The 23,649-nt window shown below is 53.6% G+C and overlaps 9 protein-coding genes across 9 annotated transcripts; 3 read left to right on the top strand and 6 right to left on the bottom strand.

Annotated features, from left to right (window-relative positions):
* Positions 1 to 503: 503 nt before the first annotated feature.
* Positions 504 to 2,247, top strand: A1O7_01016 (uncharacterized protein; the record flags this gene model as incomplete). The annotated part of the gene is made up of 4 exons (XM_007755055.1): positions 504 to 670; positions 722 to 847; positions 901 to 1,996; positions 2,056 to 2,247. 4 exons carry the CDS (start codon positions 504 to 506, stop codon positions 2,245 to 2,247), a joined length of 1,581 nt encoding a protein of 526 aa, XP_007753245.1.
* A 1,499-nt stretch (positions 2,248 to 3,746) lies between these two features.
* Positions 3,747 to 5,552, top strand: A1O7_01017 (uncharacterized protein; the record flags this gene model as incomplete). The annotated part of the gene is made up of 1 exon (XM_007755056.1): positions 3,747 to 5,552. The coding sequence occupies one exon, from the start codon at positions 3,747 to 3,749 to the stop codon at positions 5,550 to 5,552; it is 1,806 nt and encodes a 601-aa protein (XP_007753246.1).
* Positions 5,553 to 6,533: 981 nt separating this feature from the next.
* On the bottom strand, positions 6,534 to 8,160 carry A1O7_01018 (uncharacterized protein; the record flags this gene model as incomplete). Its single annotated transcript, XM_007755057.1, has 3 exons — positions 6,534 to 6,856; positions 6,923 to 7,081; positions 7,143 to 8,160. The coding sequence occupies 3 exons, from the start codon at positions 8,158 to 8,160 to the stop codon at positions 6,534 to 6,536; spliced, it is 1,500 nt and encodes a 499-aa protein (XP_007753247.1).
* Positions 8,161 to 8,841: 681 nt separating this feature from the next.
* A1O7_01019 (uncharacterized protein) lies at positions 8,842 to 10,074 on the bottom strand (the record flags this gene model as incomplete). The annotated part of the gene is made up of 3 exons (XM_007755058.1): positions 8,842 to 8,996; positions 9,082 to 9,792; positions 9,855 to 10,074. The coding sequence occupies 3 exons, from the start codon at positions 10,072 to 10,074 to the stop codon at positions 8,842 to 8,844; spliced, it is 1,086 nt and encodes a 361-aa protein (XP_007753248.1).
* A 563-nt stretch (positions 10,075 to 10,637) lies between these two features.
* On the bottom strand, positions 10,638 to 12,709 carry A1O7_01020 (uncharacterized protein; the record flags this gene model as incomplete). The annotated part of the gene is made up of 7 exons (XM_007755059.1): positions 10,638 to 10,844; positions 10,893 to 12,039; positions 12,089 to 12,192; positions 12,240 to 12,288; positions 12,342 to 12,484; positions 12,534 to 12,593; positions 12,647 to 12,709. 7 exons carry the CDS (start codon positions 12,707 to 12,709, stop codon positions 10,638 to 10,640), a joined length of 1,773 nt encoding a protein of 590 aa, XP_007753249.1.
* Positions 12,710 to 13,584: 875 nt separating this feature from the next.
* On the top strand, positions 13,585 to 14,313 carry A1O7_01021 (uncharacterized protein; the record flags this gene model as incomplete). Its single annotated transcript, XM_007755060.1, has 1 exon — positions 13,585 to 14,313. One exon carries the CDS (start codon positions 13,585 to 13,587, stop codon positions 14,311 to 14,313), a length of 729 nt encoding a protein of 242 aa, XP_007753250.1.
* A 479-nt stretch (positions 14,314 to 14,792) lies between these two features.
* Positions 14,793 to 15,800, bottom strand: A1O7_01022 (uncharacterized protein; the record flags this gene model as incomplete). The annotated part of the gene is made up of 1 exon (XM_007755061.1): positions 14,793 to 15,800. The coding sequence occupies one exon, from the start codon at positions 15,798 to 15,800 to the stop codon at positions 14,793 to 14,795; it is 1,008 nt and encodes a 335-aa protein (XP_007753251.1).
* A 764-nt stretch (positions 15,801 to 16,564) lies between these two features.
* On the bottom strand, positions 16,565 to 19,432 carry A1O7_01023 (uncharacterized protein; the record flags this gene model as incomplete). Its single annotated transcript, XM_007755062.1, has 1 exon — positions 16,565 to 19,432. The coding sequence occupies one exon, from the start codon at positions 19,430 to 19,432 to the stop codon at positions 16,565 to 16,567; it is 2,868 nt and encodes a 955-aa protein (XP_007753252.1).
* Positions 19,433 to 20,157: 725 nt separating this feature from the next.
* On the bottom strand, positions 20,158 to 22,088 carry A1O7_01024 (uncharacterized protein; the record flags this gene model as incomplete). Its single annotated transcript, XM_007755063.1, has 7 exons — positions 20,158 to 20,900; positions 20,951 to 21,219; positions 21,271 to 21,490; positions 21,544 to 21,697; positions 21,746 to 21,866; positions 21,922 to 21,945; positions 21,997 to 22,088. 7 exons carry the CDS (start codon positions 22,086 to 22,088, stop codon positions 20,158 to 20,160), a joined length of 1,623 nt encoding a protein of 540 aa, XP_007753253.1.
* Between the last annotated feature and the right edge of the window lie 1,561 nt (positions 22,089 to 23,649).

Consider the following 23,649-nt stretch of genomic DNA (forward strand, 5'->3'; position numbering starts at 1 on the left):
CAGCCTTCTAGCAACGCCAAACCTGGAGGCGAGCGAATCACACATCCGTCCGCGCGGTTGGCAATGCACCAAGACATGCACCACCAAACCTCTTGATCACTCCATTTGACACCAAGCCGGCTTTGATTACATTTTCAGACGGTCGAAGGGAAGGTCCTTCGGCGATGCTCCCATTCAGCATAGGCTTCGGGGATCGCGACTCGGTATCGATCCACACCCTGGGAACCAGGCTTGTCACCTTTAGCCAACCAAGCTTTGACTTCCGTGCTTCCATACCTTGCATCGAACATGCCAACCGTAATTCAGCCGGGACGTGAGACCTTTGCCATTATCGGCAGATAGCGTGGTTGCGAGGGTTGTTGCTGGAGACTGGCGTTCAAAGGTCACCATGCTCTGCATATATAATACCACGATCTTCCCGCCAGGGTTGCATCTGTTCCTCCAGACCAGCTTCGACATCTTGCACGGCACATAGCACACTGTCACATTGACCTGCCGTCACCATGGTGAATCTCAAGAAAGGTCCTACTCACGCTGACGATGTTGCCATTGCTCAGGCTGAGGCACCTGAACTTGAGAGGGTTGTTTGGCACAAAGATCCAGGCTTGAGGAAGCTGTATTTCTATGCCGCGATTATCTGTATCGCCTCCGCGACCACTGGTTACGATGGGTGAGTCTCCTGGGAACCATCAATCGGGGTTCGGGGGCTGATGGTGCGCAGATCTATGTTGAACAACATCCGTATCCTGCCTCAATGGACAGAATACTTCAACGACCCTCAAGGCTCCAACCTGGGCCTCTTGACTGCGCTTTACAGTATTGGATCCATTGCAAGCTTGCCAGTCGTGTAAGTCCAAGAGCCCAAGCGTTGTGTATATCCACTACTAACGGAAGCGCCAGACCCTTTGTCGCTGACCGCTTCGGCCGCAAGATTGCTATCATTGCGGGCTGCATCATCATGATCATCGCCGCGGCCATCCAGGGTGCTTCACAGAACCTTGCAATGTTCAAAGGCGGACGATTCCTGATGGGTTTCGGCAACAGCATGGCTCAGCTGTCCTCTCCTCTGCTGTTGACCGAACTCGTGCACCCCCAACACAGAGGTCGTATCACCGCCATCTACAACTGTCTCTGGAACTTGGGTGCCATCATCAACACGTGGCTGTCATTCGGAACAAAGCAAATCGGCTCTGAATGGTCATGGCGAATCCCCACCATTATCCAAGGTGCACCCTCAGTCATCCAGATCATCTTCATCTGGTGGATCCCCGAATCCCCCAGATGGTTGATCTCGAGAGATCGAGGCGATGAGGCTCTTGCGGTACTTTCCAAGTATCATGCCAACGGCAACAGCGCCCATCCCACCGTCCAATTCGAATACGCCGAGATCAAAGAGACCCTCCGTTTGGAGTTTATCGCGAAGAGGACGTCAAGCTATTTGGACTTCCTCAAGACCAAGGGCAACCGATACCGATTCCTCCTGGTCGCCTCCCTGGGTCTCTTCTCGCAATGGTCTGGAAACGGCCTGATCTCGTACTACTCTACCGACATCTACAAGTCCATTGGAATCACCAACGCGAACACCCAACTCGAGCTCAATGGCGGCATGGTTATCATGTCGCTGATCGTATCATGCACGTGCGCCTTACTCTGCGATCGGGTTGGTCGACGACCACTTTTCCTCGCCGCAACACTGGGCATGCTTCTCTGCTTCATCATCTGGACCATCTGCTCGGCCATCTACCAAGATACCGGCAACAAGGCTGCCGGCCAAGCAGTCATTGCATTCATCTGGATCTTCAACTTCTCGTACGCCTTGGCCTGGTCGGGATTGCTGGTCGCCTACACCGTGGAAATCATGCCATTCAAGATCCGCGCCAAGGGGTTGATGATTATGAACTTCTGGGTCCAGGTCGCGCTGGTCATCAACCAGTACGTGAATCCCTTGGGTTTCAAGCATCTGCAGCCCAACTGGAAGCTGTACACCATCTATACTGTGAGTCTTGTTTCCCCTTCCTCGAGTGGCAGAACCGTCTACTGACAACATTTTGACAGTGCTGGATTGGCTTCGAGCTCGTTTTCGTCTACTTCCTGTATGTTGAGACCAAGGGACCTACACTTGAGGAGATCGCCAAGATCTTTGACGGTGAGAACGCTGAGGTTGGTCACGTCGATTTCGACAAGACTGCTATCGTGTCGGGCATGGAGAAGAATGAAAGTTCTGTCGAGCACCGCGCGGTTGTCTAGACGCGTGCCGGCCCGCCCCAAGTCGGGTATACCGGCAGCAGAACTTTCAACTGAGGAAAGAACAAGACAGGTGCATATACAGCATAGTGACAGAGCGACCAATCTCTAATTCCGAGCCGTGGTACCAGGCCATAATGCAAGTTGATGGTGTGTAGTAGATCTGCACTCATTGAATGAATAATGTAAAGTTCTTTCCGATGTGCATGAACCTTAAGCTATCTAGGGAGTGCAGCTATAAGAGTACTCCTCCGGCGGCCGTATCTTAAAGAATATTTATAAAAGTAAACTGTACCACGCGTGTAGTCCTGTAAAAAAGGAAAAAGAAAACGAAGCCGCTTTCTAGATATGGCTATACCCAACTGGCCAAGCTGGTCTACTCCATATCTCACTCCCAGGGGAGTCGATTTGAACTTTGCCAAGTGAAACAGTAGTCGTGGCGGGATTCGAACCTCCGGCCAAGTCGATCGATGAGGTGGGACGGTGAGAAGAGAAACGCGACATGAACGCCTACTGGCCCGAAGCCAGTTTGACCGGATCCTGTCGAGACTATTACTTCTCTCGCCTATCTGGGGAGGCGCTTAATCACTTTTGTCGATTTTGGACCGTCGCCGAAGTGATTTGCTCTGACCTCGCCCAGATAGGGGTCTTGGTGATTTAGGAACATATTTCTGCCCTTCAAATTATGAACATTCGATTTTCGGTTGCCGAGGTCCATCTGTTTTTTTCTTCTTTTTTCTCTTTTGCTGGGGACAGTGAAGATTCACTGAGCTGCCTGGGCTGAACCAGGTATTGGGAACAGCCTCGCGCTCGTGATTGGGACGCCAAGCTTTCTTCACGTGATGCCTGGGCGCACGGTTCCAGCGTTTGAATGACCGGCCAGCAGCATTTTCATGGTTGAGGCTCCAAAGTCATGTTTTGTGCAAAGTTGCAGTTTTCTACGGGATAGAATCAAGAGTCAGATGCCCCTGAAGCTTCGATGAACCTACGACGAACCACATTATGTACGATGATGTCGAGATGCATATGCGCCGAAGAAGGCATGTGTGCCGGGGTTTGCTCCATGATTCCTTGAATTTCCGATGCTCGGGCGATCGGCTATTCGCCGTGAAAGCAAGAATTCTTCACATTGTCAATCTCGCTTCTCCAACACTGATGCCTGTCCGAAGCACAATAACAACAACAAATACACGCTGCTCCCGTCGTGTCCTAACTGCTACACCGGTATTACTACCATACGAGCCGATACTTTCCCACACCACGATTTCCTAGTGAAAGCATTGCAGCTGTGAACTGCCGACGGATGGGTGAGAGGCGCGTCATACGACCCTATCAGTCAATCTCCCCAACTCCGCCGCATCCCCAGGCATGTGCGCCGTCTGAGTGACCAGGCCGGCAACCGATTCCCATCGTACCATACAAACAGAAGATGGACAATCGCAACTGAGGGTCTTCATTACGTCCGCTCAAATAGGATCTCTACGTTCTAACGGACTTTCACAATGGCCTTCAACTTCAACTGGTCGCCGCTCTCGACTGATGCAGGCTTCCTCCCCCGGGCCCAAGAACTTCTCACCAATGCCCTCAATCGCGCCGACCCCAAACCTGCCATCATTGTCGACGACATCATTGTCAATGAGCTCAACCTTGGCAATGTGCCTCCCGAGTTGGAAATATTGGAGATTGGGGATTTGGCAGAGGATCGGTTCCGCGGCACTTTCAAGATGATGTACAAGGGGAACGCATATCTGACGTTGAAGACAAAAGTTCAGGCCAATCCGTTGAATACCTATCTACGGACGCGGTCTGCATTTGCGACACCACAACCGCTGGCTGCGGATACAGGGTTGACTATACCGCTCCAGATCACGTTATCCGAGTTCCGCTTGTCCGGATTTATCATTTTGGTCTTCTCACGGCAGAAGGGGTTGACACTGGTCTTTCGAAATGATCCGCTCGAGTCACTGCGCGTGTCCTCGACTTTCGACTCGATACCATTCGTGGCGAATTTCCTGCAAAAAGAGATCGAAACACAGTTGAGAGGGTTGTTGATGGACGAGCTGCCAGCGATCATCCATCGGCTCTCACTACAACTACTCGTTCCAGAGCGCAACGCGAGCGAAGAACGCAAACTCTCGGCAGTCCCGGTATCGAAGGACGAAGTCGTCATTGATCCACTAGCCAGCCCCCCACAAGATCCCGTCGACTCTACCGGAGCAGTCCTGACTCCTGCAGAGGTTGCTTCCTTATCGCTCGACTCGTCAATTGAAACCCAGTCGCTGTTCTCGCGCAAGAATCTCATCCGCCTGGCCACTCTGACCGACTCGCATAGGACTTTGTCGCTTTTCACGCCGTCGATTCGCGACGCTGTCTTTCGAGCCTGGACAGGGCCGCTGGAACGGGGAGAGATGCCAGGTCTTTTGACCCGGACAACAACCCCCGCCCTGTCCAGGACTCACTCGTACGCAGGCAGTCTCAGCACCACTACTGGCTATACCTTCGACAGCGGTTCTGCCAGACCGACTTTGCACAGCCATGTTTCTTCAAGTCATGGCTTGAGCATGAATAGTGGCAGACAGGGCCACCGAACACGGAAGAGAAAGAAGCGCGTTGTTGATTTACGCCCGCATCCAGAGACAGGAGAACCGGAAATGGTGGTCGATGATGGTTCCACAGCGGACTCGGCGAGTGTTTCCGAAAGCACCTCCACCGCGGCGTCTGTATTCTCAGCGCCCGCGGCTACCATGTCCTCGGATGCCAGCCAAGGTCTTAATCCTGTCACGCCACCGAGGAGTCCCACGTCGATCCAGCGAAGTGCAGCGTTAGCGGCCGTCAGACAGAGTCTTACTGATGGTGCTCCCGGGCCGAGCATTTCCGTCGACCGTGACGAGCCCCCTATGGACGTCCACCAAACACCGCGGGCTAAGGACGCCAACGCGACCATTCGCCTACGTTCGCGGAGAACCATACCCGCCACTTCCGACGATGACGAGACGCCTCGAGCATCGATGTACTTGGCGGGTCAAAAGGCGCCAGCCGCACCTGTTGCCAGTGACACAACAACAGCTGCAGGCGAAAAGACAGCCGTCCCAGCTCGAGCAGGGCCGTCTCGTCCAGGGTTTCCGAATTTCATGCAGTACGTCACGAGCTCCACCAACGCCACCTCTATCGCGGAGCAAGCGTGGATGATGAAAATGGCAAACGAAATGGCCCGGCGGTACGAGGAGGAACGGCTGAAAGGGAGCTTTGGCCTGGCTTCTCCAAGAGAAGAAGACGCGAATCCTCCTCCGCCTGCTTATGCGCAATGAGAGGCGTAACTCCCCTCGTATGAACCTTTCACGTTCAACTCGGTCGGTGCTTTTGAGCGGGCGTTTGAGGACAAAAGTGACTGGGGCCTAGCATAGCGTGGCCATTGTGCTTAGTGGTACAGGGTACAGAGTACTACTTGCCACCTAGCTAGTCTTTCTTTGTACCATCAATGTATGGTGTAATGGTGATGGTGTAATGAAGATACGACGCTACTGATGTATATAGAGAAGAGAGTAGACTATAGGGCACGGTACGCTTACTTTCTCTGCTCAGCTACAGTATGTACGCACTTTGAAACGAGAATCTTGCCCTGTCCACCGCGAAAGGGATGAGGATGGTTTGATCGTCGCGCTTGTGGCCGTGGTCGTGGTCGTGATCATGCCCATTCCTCTACCCGTGTTCATGGAGGGGTGAGGGATGGTCTGATTGCCACGGTCACGGCCATGGTTGTGGCCGTAGTCGTGCTCATGCCCCTTCCAACCGGTGCCCACGCTGCCGTTTGTACTGAAGCTGCTGCTGTAGCTACTGCAGCTTGGTGCCTACGTCGTGCCTAGGATGTAATTCGCTGTCGTGCGAATACTCGGTAGTATCGCAACCACTGCACAGTACAGAGTACACGAGAGGTCTACTATGTCACGGTTCGCTGCCACAGCCTTGGCTGTCAGCCTCGCCATATGACACTTCACCGGAGATGCTGTGCTCTGATTGGCTTGATTGCGCGCGTGTGCATCTCGCCAGAAACCATGACGGCGAGGCACTCTTTCGCAAACCTCTCTGTTTTGGAATTCATATCGTAATCACAACGCCAACGGTTGACTCAGTCAGCTCTGCTGACGCGCCGCGATAGTCTAGATATGTACCCGACAGGGTAAGCACAGGTACTCTAGTCTAATTGCCAGCACGTGACGGAATATAACTGTTGCGCTCACCCAAGTACTGCTGCTCGAGGCCCTGTCTCTACCACTTCTTGTTGCCAAGTTCTAGAACGTCTTCGCAAGCGGACTCCATCTCCTCAGGACCGGGCCCCAGAAGAAGAGCACATAGACGAGCACGACCAAGCCAATCGAGATGAACCCCAACGTCGAAAACGCCCACCTGACGTCCATGTTTGCAAACATGGAGACCCCAGCGTGCGCGCACCCTGCCGCGATGAGAAAACTGGGGATCAAGAAGGCTGCGATGGCACTGGCCGCCACGTTCGGATACGAGTCGGTGATGTAGTTGAGCATGGCGAGCCACAGGAGCGGATCGCAAAAGCCCAGGACCGCGCCCGCGACAACGGGTGACCAGAACGAAGTATCGCCTGCATCGAATGCGTCAGCAAAAAGTCTATAGAGTCATCGTCGTCCCGCAGATACTCCGTACTCACCGTCGCATGTCCACGCGAACCAGAAGAGGCTCACAGGGAACAGCCACACCCCTACCAAGGAGGTGAGGAACCGTGCTTCAGGCATGTGGCCATGCTTTAGCCGATGGCGTCGGAAGAGATATGTCTGGACCGGCACAAAGCAAAAGGTCACGGTGACACCTGGTTCCCTCGTTAGCGCCTTCAAGATTGGCCCTTTGAGCTTGGCACGACCACGACTAACCGACACAGAAGTTGAGGTACGTCAACGACGCACCAACGTAGCTGAGACCGTTGTTGACGACGAACACGCCAAAGACGCCATCGAGGTACAGGAAGAGTAATCCATAGGCAAAGCCGTTGTACAGCGCGAGTGAGAGGATAATCGGTTCCGTTATCATGATTCTCAGAGCCATGGTTGCCACGAACCTGATTTCCCGCAGGACAGACAGCTTGCTTGAACCCATGGCAATGTCTAGTTCGTTCTGGTCGACGCTACCCCGTCTTTTGACAGCTCTCGCAATGACGATCCTGGGAAGCGTCTCGGGCATGAAGCACAGGCCGAACGCGAACGCGCCACCAATGATGATGTTGATGTAGAAGATCCAGCGCCATCCGAGGTTCGGATTGATGCCGATCCACTCTCCTATCGGGCTGCCCAAGCTCGGGCCAAAGTTCGCAGAAGCCACGAACAGAGCCATGGGCTGCGCCGCTCCATCAGTATCGCCGAATAGGTCGGCAATTGTCCCAGCCACATTGCACAGGGCGACAGAGCCGGCGCAGCCGATCAGAAAGCAGAAGATGACCAACATGGGGTAGTTGTATGCCAACGCAGTGCCGATGTTGAGGATGGCATACATTGCGATTGAAAAGACGTACACCCACTTCCTCCCATTGATATCCGACAGTGGGCCTAAGAATGCGGGACCAACAGCAGTGCCGATGATGAACATGCTCTGTCCGAGGGTCGCGACCTGCGCAGAGCTTGTCCATTTCTCCATGATCAAGAATTCAACCGACACATAAGTTGTCGACGTCAGGGTGACAAACACCTGCAGAAGACAGTAGACAAAGACGATGGACCATTTCTTCCGGAGCGGCCACCTGATCGGGTGAGCTTCCGAGCTGGTCTGGATCATGGAGAGGAGAGCCAGGGGATCGTTTCTGTCTGTAGTGGCTTCGAGGTCGGCATTGGCTGGCATGGTTTTCTTTTTCTCTCTGGTGTCGGCCATGCCTTGCGGGGCAGAGGCTGTAATTGCCATGTTGAACGAACCAGGCAGGCTGTCAGGTGCAATATGGACTGAAGGCACTGGAGATTGCGGAGCAGGTGCGTGCTCCAGGCAAGACGAAAACCAACCCCGGAATGTCGACGAGGTGAACGAAGAGCCAACCCAGGGAAAAGTCGATCAAATATGAACGCACGACGGGGCTCGGCACCTAGTCGGAAGGAGGCCCACTGATGATGGAGCCATGCTGGGGGGGGATGAAGCTTGGGAGAGCTTATCACAAGGCTTGCATTTGAATCAGTCAAGCCGCCATGCCGTCGCTAATCGTCGCAACGTGCACTCAGCCAGAAGCAGGCACTGCTGCTCGGTTCCGAGGCGTTGTTACGCATTGTTATCTCGGGAGACCACGATGAACCAGTGACATAGCGAGAATTCGACGTCAACCACTGATAGCGGCATGAGACGGATGCTCTGGCTGTGACTCCAAAATGAGAATTTGCCTCGCGTCTGATGACGTGAAGCTGGATTTGATTTAGGAGAGATGCAAGATAGTGAGGAGAGCTAGTCTAGAACGCGTTAGCACATCTACTGTCGAGCACAGGCGCAAGTTGGCCCTTCTCGGAACCGGTGTAAAATTCAGCCGTATGAGGTCTCGAGGTGTACGGAGTACGAGCTATACAGTGCTTGCTCCTCAATCTCAAACCCGTGCTTTCTCTCCTACAACCCTGTAGCCAGAGCCTCCGTCCTTGACTGGCTGTTTGGATCAAAGTATGGCGCCTCCCCAATACCCACGGCCCGGTTCCCAAACCTCTCGCCCAGCCCATCATAGTCGAACGTGGCACAATGGAACGCACTCCGATTATCCCAGATAGCTATCCCGCCAATGGTATAGTTAGCGTCATATCCTCTCTCTCTGTGTGTGGGATTGTAAGATGCGAGAAACGCGTTCAGACCCACCGATATCGTGCTCGTTCCTCCACTTGAAGCGCACTTGCAGATCGTGGTTTTCAGCCACCATCCGCTTGAACTTGGCGAGTAGCTCATCACTCTCTTCGGCGTTCAATTCGTTAATCACTTTGGGGAACGACCCGATGGCAAAGACACTCTTCCACCCGGTGACCGGATTGGTTCTGACAACGGGGTGCACCGCCGTCAACGCCTTACCCGCATTCTGGGGGGATCCTCTGGGCTGATCGTACAGCGTCGTTCGGCCTGCCTCAGCGGCCCTGATGAACCCGTCCCCGATGAAAGTCGCAGTCAACCCTTCCAGAAATTTTTGGTACGTTGGACTGAACCGATCGTAGACCTCGTAACCAGAGGCCCAGAGCGTGTCTCCGCCGTTCTTCGGCAATTGCGTCAACCTCAAACTGGTATAATCGGCTGGACACTTCTCAAATTGGATGTCTGAATGCCACTGCGCGGCGTCGTACCTCCGGGGATTCTTGACCTCGCCATAGGCACCGAACAGCTTCTTGCGTGTCACGGAGCTGATGGTGCTGATTTCGTTGTCGTGCCCGAACTCGCTGGTGCCGTTCAACACGGGGTGGACGTGCAGCGTTGAGGTAGCGGGTTTGTTGGTCAACTCGCCCATGCGTTGAATGAACACCTTTTGCAGGGCGTCGGTAAGATTCATTTGCGCGCGGAAAAAGACAACGCCGCGCTCGGAGACTGCGGGGTGTGAGCGGAGGTGCCAAATGCAGCACATTAATGATTGCAAGGGGAGCACTTACTGGTGATGGCGAGGTCTCTCAACAATGTGTCCGCATCGGGGGAGTTGAGCAGGTCGTCCACGATGTTGACTTTCGGAAACTCCCGTCCAATGACTGGTGTTAAATCGTCTGATTCGAACTTCTCGTTGAGCAGTCCACTCTGCTGGAGTGGTTTCCTGGGGTATCCATGGTCATCACCATTCGAATGGCTGTTGGAGTACGTCTCGCCGAGTGAACCCATATTGAACTTCGCGTGGAATGATCTGGCAAGCTCGCAATGAAAAGACTTTCAAAACAGGTACTTGTCTCAGACATGGACATCAGCAATGATAAGATATAGGATCTTATGCGAACAGTAGATGGGTTGCACATGACGATCATCTCCGATATTGATCACGCAATCCATGCACGAATCAGCAAATGTGGTTCGTCTCAGTTTCTTCTCCTCACCTTGATGTGCCATCAGCGAATGAGGTACCTAACATCAAATAAATGCACATGTGGTATTGAGTAGAGGCTCGGCACGGACGTCCTTCTGGACCCTGCGGTAAAAGGTCACATTGTCTAAGAAGAAAGCTGTCCATGAACGCGTGTTTTGTTAACTGCCCAGATCACGCGCCGGGATCTGGGTACGATGACGAGGCCATTGGCTCCTGAAGTTGTCAGTTGAGGCGGCGAGGCCTCGAGGGACGCAACAAAACAACAATATTGGGAGAAACAGGCAGGCGCTATGCTTTTGACCACTTATCCATGTCGCTAACATCGAGGAAGAATGCAATGTATCCAGGGGCGGCGCCGTGTCTTCTATGACGCTTTCAAGGCTTTCACCTCTGAAACGAGTTGTTCCACCGTCTTGGTTAAAGTGCTGATCTGCCGTGACTGCTGTGCCAGAATGGCCTTCAGGTTCTTGATCTCTTGTTCTGTGGGGTTTGATGTCGAGGGTGATGTTGGCATGTTGGAAGCTTCGCCGTTTTCAGCGCTTTGCTCCTCGGGTAGTTCCTTTTCAGTCATCTAAATGATGTCAGCAGGTGTATCGAAGAAGACGCTGTAGCACTTTACCTTGTGGTTCGGAGCGGCTTCAGTAGAGTCTTTGTTTGCAGGTGGCGCTGAGGACTCAGCTTTCTCCGCAAGAGCTGCTGGCTTAGTCGCACTGGTTCGCTCGACAGGCTTCTCTACCTCCTCAAAATCTGATTCTTCGTCCGCCTCCTCTGTGGGTTCAGTGTCTTTGAACTTGTCGGCAGCAGACGCCATGGTAGCACCTTGCTCTTTCATTGAAGGGGGAGGAGATCGAATGGCTGCTGGTGTTGGTTCCGGAGCCGGCTCGGCAACTGCTTTCTTCGGTTCGACAGCCTTGATCGCTTCGGGAGCCTTCTTGACTGGCTTGGCCTCCTCCGCAGGAATTTCTTTCACACCGGTCCCCTCGTACAAGCTCTCCATGGAGATCTTTGGTGGCAATCCGTCAGCACCATCAAACCATTCTTTGCTGCTTACAGCAGGTTTCAAACCAGTCGTGGGTGGGTAGATGTCCTCCTGGAATGTTTCTGCTCGTCTGGGTACAATGAAGGAAATGGGTTCGATATAGCTGTCATTCACAGTCTTGTATGCTCGCGCAACTTCGTTCTCGTGAAGGTTGACGCCTCTCTTGGGCACGAAAGCGACTCCGCGTTGTGGGTCAGCTGACTTGTACTCCGAGAGGTATTCGAATCTGTCGTGCTCGTATTCGTAGTATCGGATGTTGCCGTCACCTCTACCAGCGAGGAACAGACATTGCGTGCCTTCGTCCCAGAATGGCATGCAGACTCCAGATATCGAGTCTAGCATCTGGAAGCCATCAACGGGTTCTTGGGCGTTTCGGATATCCCACAACGCCAGCTGACGGTCGCTCATCCTGGAGAAGCCGGTAGTGGCGATGCGATCATGTTCACCCATCCATACGGCTCTGCTGTTCTTCGCTCCGGCATGGCCCGCCCCTTCGTGGACTGGCTTCTCCTGCCGGGTGTCCCATATCCGCAGCTTCTTGTCTCGAGAAGTGGTGACCAAGAGGGAACCATTTGCGCTCCACGACAAAGACTGGATGACCTCGCCGACCTTCAGGGAGAGCTTAGAAGCACCAGATTCGATATCCCATATCTTCACGGTAAAGTCTCCAGCAGCTGAAGCGAGCACGTTTTCGGCTGCAGGGTTAAAGAGCACATGCCCTACTTTTCTGGTTGCGGTCAGTATATTTCGTTTGACGTGGAGCTTTGATAGCGTACTTGGGATGACCGCTGAGCTTTCCGACTGGGGCAATGTCCTGGATCTCGTCTGCAGGCAGGTCTATATGTAGCGTGAAGTCATCTGGGACCCTCCAGAGGAAGACCTGCCTAGGTCAATTCCAGTCCAAAACACATGATTTAGGAACCATACCTTCCCATCGTCGGAACCAGAGGCAATCAAGGAGTCATTGAAAGGATTCCTTCACTCTCTCAGTCCAAACACTCTTGCTGCATGTATCCTTCTAGCACTCACCAATCTGTGTCCAAGACCACTGCTGTATGTCCTCGGAAGAGCGGTATTCGTTCTGGAAGGCGCCCCTTCTCGCTTGTGGGAATGACAGCAAAGGCACCACCACCGCTACTGTCCCAGTTGAGTGCGAGGTATTCTGGATTGGCCTGAGGTCGTTAGCAAGGGAGGGTTTCACAAGCCGGACCTGAAGCGCACTTTGACCAAATTTGTGTCCCAGGCATTCTTTGACACTCGCAGATTGTCATAGCATTGTTCCTTTCCACATTTTAGCTGTAGCTCGTCCCGCCTGGAACCAAGCAGAGGCGCACCTTGCGAGTCGGACGACCAAACACGTGCCGGTATTTGGAGGAGCGCACAAAGCGGCCTGCCATGATTCGGGCAGTTAGACTAGAGGGTAAAGATACTCGAGGTAATGATGGACAGGTCAGGTCTTGAATTCCCCGAGGATCTTGTAGGGTCGGCTCAAACCAAGCTGAAGCAATTACAGTGCCATCTTGTCCTTTCGGGCTTTCTCTGAGCTGACCGCAGCCGCTGCCCGCAGCTCGAGCCCTTTCTTTCTTTTGCTCCAAATCCAGCTGTCGCGCACGGAGCCCCTCCAAGCCCCAATCGGCGCTTGGCTTTGAGGACCGATCGCTGCACTAACCCTTTTGGAAGCTACGGTGGACCATCACGTAATCAGCCGCTGTACGGAGGACTGAAAAGAGCATTCGATGCGGAAAAGCGAGTGCTCTCATTCTCCGCGCCCTGTTATTACCTTCCTATCTTTAATGTGTTTACACCATCGCCGGCGCGAGTGATGTTCGCTCCTGTGTTGGAGTCGTCTGCATGTCCGTCTTTGCCTCATCATGACGCTGTGGCCTTAGCACGGAGCTGGGGGAACTGTACAAAGGACTGTAACTGACACTTACCAGGAAGTGAACTAAAGGCAGCCATTTCTTTTATTTCCTTTGAATCTTTGTGAAGTTGACCTTTGTGATATTGTGAGGCTCTGTTTGACCTTTGTGCCGGTGGGGCCGTCTTTGAGGACTCATCTCCGCCACCATAAGGTTGACTTCTTTCCAAGTTTCGGCTCATGCTTCGCTCGAACCACGCGAAACTCGAAGTATCATTGTCTGCGCACCCGCTGCGCAAACAACAATTTTCGAGTTCTACTCCGACCGAATTCCAAGGTTCATCCATGTCTGATACACCACTGCCGGACTACACCTCAAGAGCCTCAAGTAAGCTCACCGCAGAACCCGTCAAGATGCATAACATGTACGTGGTTGACCCGGAGACCAACACCTCAGCTCTACCCTACCGAACCCACAACGAGAAGCTGGAGAGGCTATATCGCCGTGCTTGCTGTGGATCGGTTGCTGGCGTCCTCCTCTGGATTGTCCTCTTGTTGGTTGCCATCTTCGTCCCCATCGGTGTGCTCGTTGCTACAGGTCAGTTGGGATCCCACTCACCGCCACAGCTTCAGACTGCACCTCCGACCTTGACCTCATGGGTATTTCCAGCTACAGCAGCTTCGACTGCCGTGGTGGTTTCGATCTTGCCGGGTATGTCGACCACAACTGAGACGGTCGCGTCTATTGTGGGGTCCTCTGCAACCAGCGCCGAGACAGTCACGTCAGTGGTAACCTCGATCTCGGTGAGCATTGTGACCTACTCAGGACCCTCGACGGCCACCACCATGGAACCAGTCGCGACAACGGAGGTCCAAACTGTCACTGTGATTCCAGTGGAGATTACAACCCAAGGTGAGCGATCGATCAGTTTCACCACCATAGAGGTCACAACCACGACGGTCCTCAATCTTCCCACCGTCCACACCATCGAACACACCGTCACCTCGACAGGGAGCTTCATGGTCCATGCGACAACGTTGTCCGCGACTGCGACCCAGCCTTTCGTAAACCCTCTGGTAGGAGTTACAGTCCTACCGAAGTTGACTCCAACTGTCAGCTTCGTCAGCCTTGTGACCAACTGATGACGTGAGTTCTTTTGTTCCAAACAGACGAGAGAGAGAGAAAAGGAAGCTGATATGTATCGGTGTGAAGAAGAAGACGTACCAAACGTGCACATGGATCAAAATAAGATGCTGCCAGAACCGCCATTTCGCTTCATGTAAGTCCACACCTCCGTTCCTGTACATCTTATCCAGTAATTGCTTAACATGTCGCCGGTCAGTGTCCCTCGTACACAGCATGCGCGCTCCTGAATACTGGAGTATGTCCATAACCTCGCTAGACGAAGGGAAGAGCTGGTATAAGACGATCTTGTAGAGACGCCGTTGACTCAGTCGACGTGAGAGTCCGTACAGGACATATCATATCTTGTCGCCTCAGCCCTCCAGACCATCTACCCTGTAACATCCCCCATCACTTTACAATACCAGCAATCAGCAAGCTAATACCGCCCAGCTTGACACTATCACTCGCTCTCTCGTTCACTCATTCGCTCGCACACTCACTTTTCAATCCACTCCACGACCTCCACACGGTCTCCAACTCTAATCTTCCTACTAAACGGTTCAGCAAACGCATACCGCCCGAAACACGGCCGGTAAGGGAAACTAGGATTCACCCGCCGGTCTTTAGCGAGGAGCTTGAAGAGCTGTCTCTCCGGCGTGACGAGCCCGCCCGTGCGGAAATCCACATTGAGGGATTGGCATCGGACGGTACTGAAGACGAGGTCGAGTCTGATTGGCACCGTCGGATTCTCCTCGCATGCGATGTCCATGATGTGAAGTGTCTTCCACTGCTCCTCTGCGTAGGGTGCTGACTGCGAGTGCATTTCCTTCTCGTCGTCACTGATGTGTTGGCCAGCGTTATCGATGTGGATATTTGAGCGGAAGCGGGTGATCACGTCGTCGTCACTGGCCTCATCTCCTTCCCCTGCATCTGCGTCGATAGGGATGCGTGACTTCGCATCCTCTTCCGACGAGACTGTCGTGATTAACAGAGGTGCCGCGTCCGCGAATTGGATCTTGTGCGTGTGTAGTTCGTCTTGGTCGCCCTCCGTGGCTCTAAGCCATGATAGGATGCCTGTCTGTTGTCTTGGCTTGCGCGGAATCAGCTGCGGTGCGACAATCTCCCTCGTCCCAGCGCCGTCATCGCCACCTCCGCCGATATAAAGCAGCCTGGCTTTCTGTTCCAGGTGTTTGGAGAACCAAGCTGCAATGTCGTCACCCAAATCAAGCCCCGTTGCCCTTGTGCCGAAGATCTCCATGGTGAATTCTCTGGCGTCTCGCAGAGCCTGTGGGACGGGCGTCAAAGGGAACTCGATCTCCGAGCCACTGAGTGTATGCGTGACTCGCAGTATTGGAGATGGTCCTGACGTTGGGCGGGAGTCGATGGAGGGTTGGAACAAGCACAGCTTCGACAGCGTCTTGATGGTGAGATGCTCGCTGGGGTGTGCCTCAATATCCTTGATCAGGATGAAGGACCGATCATGTTTCAGACCTGTCCGGGTCATCTCCGCCTCGTCCACTTCGACGGGCAGGAGAGACTTGATGGGGTATATGAAGAGCTATCGACAACGGAAAGGGCGACCGAGTTAGCCATGCTAGACAACCTATAGACAGGGGTAGCTGGTGATTGGTTCGATGCAGACAGAAACGGGCGGCGATAGAAGGGAGCGAGAAGAAGCTCACCCGCTGGATATGCATCTTGTTTTGCTCTCAGTCAGAGCAACGGCCGACCCTCTGCTAAAGGGCTTTCAAAGGGGAGTATTCGCTCTCGGGGAACGTGCAACGATGCCAGGGTAATACTTCGACGCAATATTGGGGCGAAATAATTGGCATCCACTCTGCTGAGGCTAGTTCTCAAATTCTCACCTGAGAGTAGCTCGGCAGATATGTTCGGGCACTCCCAGGAAAATAAACAAACGAACAAAGTATATAAAGAAGACGGATTAGTGACGAACCGCCAAGCTCGACATCGAAACTCCTAACCGCATGAGGAATATGCGTTCAAGATGCCAGCGCACATGCCAGTATTCCATTACTTGAGTGTTTCGCATACCCTGAAGAAGGTTTCTGGAGGGTTATCTGATGTGGGCCGTTATATTGGTTCTGGTACCATCGGTATCGTTTAATCGCGGGTCCTGCCGTCAAGACATCCAAACATAATACCGAACCAGGGTATCTCGAGCACAAATTTGCCAATGGAGAATTTCGTCCCAATTAGATCCGTGTCGTGTAGCGTTCGCGTCGTATAGTGTTCGTGTCTTTAGGGAGTCTAGGCTTGATCCCTCACGAAGATAGCTGGGAAGAGTCCAGCATCTCCAGCATAGACTCCATGCCACCACTCATCATTGATCTCCTCAATTTCACAGACGTCGGCGTACTTGGGAAATGCAAGCTCGTCTGTGCCTTTGCCATCGTCGACGACAGGGTAATAACTCCACCGGGCCTGACAGACTTTGCCTGAGCCGCCGTCGGGAGGAAACTTCACGCCCGACTGAGGCAGAGTGGCCGTCCGAGCTCGAGTCGTGCGCCGAGTACCAGCTTCGTCGTCTCGCCAGCTCCACTCACCCCGAGCAGCTGACAGCGTCGAGGGATCAATTCGGTGGATGTTGCTCATCGTAAGCTTCCAAGCCGCCATGTCGTCGTCCGTCATTTTGGCACCGCCGACAATGTCCCGTACGATCACTCTTCTTTGATTGCCCTCGACATCTCGGTCGAACACAACGCTGACCATGCGATGACCTTCCGAACAAAGGCGCCAACCGTCGGGCCCATCTTCGCGATTTATCTGCCCTATCCTCACATTGTGAGCGTAGCAACTACCACAAATATCGTAGTCACCTTTGAGACTTGGGTCGTCTGGTGACGGTGTGGAATGCGTTGGACAGTGGAATCGGGTCTCCTCCGGCGAGATTGACCGAGAGCAGACGTCGCAGTTCGTGGTGATGACCAATGGTCGGAAATCAGCTCGTAGGCCAGAGTAAGGTCCAGTTACCGAAGTACAGCTGGAGGCCACGCTCTGTGCCGGAGACGGGTCACGTCTTCCACTACTGTAGGTGTTCAAGGTGGCGTTCCCGGGGCGCAGGGCTGCTCCGCCCACCTGCAAGCCTAGCTCATTTGGATCGTTTGATATACGGGCGGCAGGCAGCAGAGGATGGGTACAGCAGTGGTTAGTGTTCACACAGTCGTTGCAAAATCCCCATTCGCCCTCGTTGCAGACGTCGCAAGTCCAGAAGTAATCGTTGGCGAAGCGCCAGCATCGGTCACAGAAATTGCCTTCTCGTAGGCGAGATGCGGGATCTGAAGCGGCATGCCTCCTGCTTTGTGTCGGAGGCCTCAGATACTGTCGTCCGACCATTATATGCGGAAGCTCAACAGGTTGATTGTGCCTGCTTGGTGGACGGGATGCATTGAATTTGCGCATGGCCGCATCCCCAAACCCAAACCAGTGGTTGCATCCGCGCCCAGATCTGTAGCAACGGAGACAGAGATCCACTTTACAAGGGTCACAATGCTTGTAGACCTCATATTGGATGCTTTGTCTGGAGCATCGCGCGCACACAACGTTAGGTTCTTCAGACCTACTCGAGACGGTGGCAACACTTGATGCGGTGAGTTCTGGCGAGTCTGAGGTGGGTATCACGGTAGGTACTGGTCCGGTGGTTACGCTGGACATGACCGGTCGAGAAGAATCTATCCTTGGCGACTGTTGCCCAGGGGAGTCGACGTGAGCAGGACTCAAAGGTTGTCGGGTACCAGCGGCTTGCCATATCTCAGAAGCTCTTGGTGGAGTTCTTGGCTCTGTATTCGCTCTGTGTGCGTGTGATTGTTGCTGTGTGCGGTTCGCGGCGTTGCTATGCGATTGAGGCCTATTGGAGAGATCTGTGGCAGACCTGACGGCAGGATGAGGGACAGACTCACGGTCTGCCCTGGCGACAGACGAATCACTGCGCCTGCTCTCATTGGATGTCCGTCGCCGGTGTCCGGAGGGCTGAGGTAGAGACAACGACTGATCAGCTGTCGACTGAACAAACGATGTTGGAGGCCTTCCTTCGGAACCGCCAATGACAATACCGCGACTCGTCCTTGGACTTGGAGGCGCACCATCTCGATTGCTGCCCCTTGAAGAGTGGCGAGAACGACGCTCGGCTTCCTCAGGCTGCGGCTCTGCAGGTCTTGCGGGAGCGCCTGCACTGCCGTTACCATCACCAGCCTCTGCTCTTCTGCTGCGTTCGGCTTGCAGTTCCCTGTACCTCTGGGCGATGATCTCGCTGAGCTCATCTTGCTCTTGTTCTGTCAATTCGTCAACATTGATGCCATCTAGAAGGCCCGCGTCCAGAATCTCTTGCATAAGCTGTGCTTCATTCAAACTTTCCCCAGTGCCGGTTCCATTCTCCGAAGCACTGACCAGGGATATCAGACTCGCTTGATGGGCAACTGTCCGAGCTCCCCTCTGTCGCGCTTCAACAGCATCAGGATGGCGGGGTGAACTAGGTGGGGGAGACAGCAAGGCGAGGTCGGCGGAACTCGAAGACGTTCGCGTGCGTCGAGAAGCACCATCTGACTCTGAAGTCTGCTGCTCCTCATTTCTTTGCCTATTCCGAGCCTCTCTTCTCTCACGGCTTCTGCTGCTTTCGGTAGTGTGCCGTCTGCGATGGGCCGAGGCCGGATCCAAGTGCTGCTCTCGTCTGGCTCCCTCCGTCGGGGCCCTACCAATGGCGCGTGCCTCCTCTTCGCGTCTCTTTCTCTCCCTCCTGTGATGGCCCTCTTCCTTTGGCAGAATCTCATCGCCAGGCTTGTACACCTGCGCCATCTCCGCCTTTTCATCCGCAGTCCTGTCCTTGCCAGGGTTTGCGGCGAGAAACATCTCCAGGAATGTGTTGATCGTCGCATTCCGCTGAACATCCTTGACGGAAGCACGGCAGGTCGGACAGGTATATGGGTTCGCTGGCGGCGGACGGGTATGCGCAGCCTTTCGGTGCTGGTGGGAAAACCATTCTTTCAGGCAGGAGCCACAGAATGTGTGTAGGCAATCGAGCAATGTGCGAGGCTGGTAAAGAATCTCGGTACAGATGAAGCAGACGAGCTCCTTCTCTAGATTGACGAGACCCGTCGCAGGCGTTTCGGTCGTGGCAGCCATGGGGGAGTCGCGATCATGGTATCACAATGGTTCTCGAATGGCCATTCTTCTGGAATCCGACCCCGCAATCTTCCGTCTTTGCCTGAGGATTCAGCTGGCAGTACATGAACAGCACTTATGCAGAAATATCGACATGCGCCAAAGAGTCATGGCAAGCTGGAAACAGGGAAAGTGACACTTGACACTGTGGAGTCATCGTCGCAGTGAGGTTGAGATGAGGCAACTTTGAGCAGAGTCAAGGCGAACTGCATGCCCAACCAACGCCTATTTTTACTATTTTTACCTCGGGACGCAAGTCAATAGGATCTGGAGAAGCTCGTTTGGCTAGCTTGATCGGGGTTCCATATGCACGTCAGAAACTCTGATGTTGTCCTCAGCTCAAGCCTTGCCAGGATCGTTCACCTGCAAAGGAGTTCAGGGTCGCAATCAGCTGCTGGCTTGAAACTGAAGACCAAACCCTTGAGAGTAAGGAGGATATCACTCTTAGCCAAGTACTCCCGTCCGAAATCATGCTTAGCGAGACCTTCGCGTAGTGTCACAGAAATGCCAGAGCTGGTCAATCTTCCATCTAGCTAGCATGGCTGCCGGGGGTGTGACATGAGCCACTCATTCTCCTGACCTGTCCCTTGCTTGGCCATCAAACTCATGTCCAAGACGTCTTCGCTATCAAACCAGCAATCAAGTGTCGAACACCTTCTGCTTCCGCAAGTGAAGTGCCGTCCTGTTCAGGACGCCTCATTTTTCTCGACTGTTTGAGTCGTGTGACCAACCTCAGCATGGTCACTTTCCTGCCGCTCATGGTGGAGAGCGTAGCTCAGCTTCCTCTCAGCATCGACCTCGCCATGCTCTTCTCTCTTGATTTTGTTATACTCGACGCGAGTGTTCCACGGCTTGACATTGCTCAAGAAGAGCTCCTCAACTTCTTCGAGAGTCTTGCCGGCCGTTTCAGGGAAGCAGAAGAATACGTGAATGGTCATGGCCGTGCAGAACACACCAAAAATGATGTACACCTTCCACTTGATGTTGACAAATGCTGGAGGGACGAAGTATGAGAGGGCGAAGTTGAAGATCCAGTTGGCCGATGTGGTCAGAGCGACTGCCTTGCCTCTGACGCGCAGAGGATACAATTCGGGCGGATAAATCCACGATACCGGACCCCACGATGGAGCAAAGGACGCCACGAACAAATATGTGCAAGCGATGACACCCTTGGCCGCGCCACCGTGAATCTGCCAGGACTCTTCCTCGACGTGGTCGACTCCTCCAGGAGGGGCCGGAGAGCCATAAGAGGCCATCAGTCCGGCATTGGCATACATCCAAATAGCCATGAAGGTGGAGCCAATCATCAGTGGCCATCGACGTCCCCAACGATCGATAAACATGAGGGCGAAGATAGTCATGAAGACGTTGATGACATATTGAATCGACGAGGCCACCAGGTTCGTATTGCCAGAGAGACCAGCCATGCCTGTTGCCGGGGGTCAGCACGCGACCAAGAGACCAGGATGATCCGCCTACCAAAGACATAAGTGATGTAATACATCATTACGTTCATACCAGTAAGCTGGCTCCAGATCTGGGTGAAAACACCAATATGCGTTCGATTGAGCATCTTGGGCTTGAACAGCTCGAGGTATGTTACGTCGGCATTTCTGCGCTCGAACTCGCACATGTCCTTGATCTCGTTGAGCTCGAGCAGCACAAAAGGTGCATTGCGGTCGCCCTTTGCGTGAACAAGAGCCAAAACACCGTGGCACTCTTCCCAGCGATCTTTGCGTGCCAACCATCTGTACCCAGATCAGCGGTGACTCCACCCGGCTTCTGCGACTGTGGCTTACCTGGGACTCTCTGGAAGGAGGAAGAGGGCAAAGAAGAGGATGATGGCAGGAATCATTTGCAAGCCCCACGGAACACGGAAGGCAGCTACGCCATTGATGAAACTGCAGCCGTAGCTGATGTAGAACATGATCAGGATACCCCAGGTAATTGCCCACTGTTGGGCTCCGACCACTCGTCCTCGTTTGCTGGGAGGTGCCAGTTCGGACACATAGACGGGGACTGCCTCAAAGATTAGCATTGTGGGCTCCAGGGAGTGATTGGACATCAAGTACCTTGAGCAGAGCAGATACCGACACTGAATCCGTTGATGAAACGACCAACCACAAGCATGCCAATGTTCTGGGAAGCGCACACGATGATCGAGCCGATACACCAGATGACGGCACCAATTTGAATCGCTCTCTTGCGACCAAAGATATCAGACAACTACAGATATGTTAATCAGCAGTCATGGTGAACATCGCGGCCACGTACGAAGCCTGATGCTAGAGCACCGACGAATGAACCGCCAGGCATGGACGCAGTGATGCCACCCTGGACATCAGATCGGGGACCAGAGCATTGCGGAGGTCCATGCGGGCCTTGGTTGAAATAGCTGAAAGTCAGTCAGTCAACGCTTCGAACCGGTCCTGCTTATGGTGGAATAGTACCATTTGTACTGCTGCGTGCCGATGCTGTAATCTAGTCAGTTTGCATACACTTGACACTGTTCCTGTGCAACTCACATGGCAGACATCGAGGAGATATCGAAACCGAACAGGCCACCACCAATGACGGCAATGGCCGTGATGAAGTAGATGTTCCCTATCTGGTACATGTTGGCGACGAGGTTCGGTAAGCCAGTCGCGGCACAAAGAAGCTGTCTCGAGAGTCACCTGGGATAGAAGAAGGATGGACAGCTCTCAGGTGGCAGTTGGGCCTCTTGTAATCCGACAAGGCGGGGAATAGCGTCGTCCATATCAATGGATTGGACCAGGACCTGCGGCTGCAGGCAATGAGCGAGATGGTGTCGAGGGTGTTCCTGTGACCATCTGCGGAGAAATGTTACATGGCGCGTTCATTGCCCTGCTTCTCATGGTTGTACCCAACTGACAGGCGAACAGTCACATGTTTCGCTTGTGGAGAGATGGGAGGAGAAGCTGGAGATTGCACGGTTCCATGGTGTCCGAGGCATGGAGAGTCCCGAGCTCGAGGCTTTGCCTCGAATAAGCGTCAGCCACTTGAAGCTTGTCCTGCAGGCGCCATCGATGCCTTTTCGCCCAATCCCAATGTCTGTCTCGCTGCCAGGCTGGCGATTGCCGGGGCTAAAGGGCGCCAGGAGAAAAAGCCGAGCACGCTGTGAGCGCCACTGACCGCATTCCTTTGTTAAAAGTTGTGGAGAGCGTCCTTGGGAAACCTTCCATCAAGTGCTCGGCACGGCTAACAAGGCATGGCAGCTCCAGTAAGGGCATCAATGGTGGCCTGACAGCAACGGACTGTTGATCATTTAAGGATGCTCCGCACTGCCATCCACTGGGGTTTCTGTATGTTGATCAATGCAACCTCAAGTGTGAACGGCGACGAAGCGCTCCAATCCGGATGTCGTTTGATGTTGGCGACCAAACCAGTTGTACGGCGTATTTGGTCCATCTCGAGCTGGACACAGGTTGAGACAAGCTAACTGGGTACTCCTTCGCGTGCGAGGTACACAGCGCAACGCAATATGAGGTATCTCAGTTCCAGTTCTGGCATGATTTGCAGGTGTAGACTTACTGCATTATGGTAAATGATAGAAACAAGCAATTGGTAAGTCTGATTGCCTACGAACGGGGACAGAGATATTTATCCTGCGGGAGGCACTGTGCTCGAGGCGGTAACGCTCGAGGCAGTTACGCTCGAGGCAGTGACCCTGTCACTCAGATTATGTGACTACAAGATGTACTGTGAATGAAGGACCAAGATTCTAGACTCCATACTGCAAAAATTTTCCACTACGTAGCTATCAAGGCAGTCTTCACATAGGGGCATTCACCTAGTCCAACACTAGGTTCGAGATGCAGCCTTCGAACGCTCGCCGGATCGTCCACACGTGTGACTGTGCCGTTGCTGATCTCGTATCCCATACGAGCTGCAGCGCCCTTCTGGTGGATTCCGAGCCGCAAAGGATGCATTGCGACCGGGATTGCGATGCCGAATTTCGTTCTTGACCATGTCTGTTGCCACCAATGGCGTTTGACGTGTCGCCTACTGTGTACACAGTAAGCGAGGATATGAAATGATTCAACGGGGACTGAAGTAGCGAGAACTTCAAGTCCCACTCTGCTCTACTGGAGCTGTAAATAGCGCACATGTTCCTTGTTGCCGGCCGAGCAAGGCTGCGTAATAGCTCAGAAGCCACG

Source organism: Cladophialophora yegresii (assembly GCF_000585515.1).
Source record: "Cladophialophora yegresii CBS 114405 chromosome Unknown aczIN-supercont1.1, whole genome shotgun sequence".
Taxonomy (NCBI): domain Eukaryota; kingdom Fungi; phylum Ascomycota; class Eurotiomycetes; order Chaetothyriales; family Herpotrichiellaceae; genus Cladophialophora; species Cladophialophora yegresii.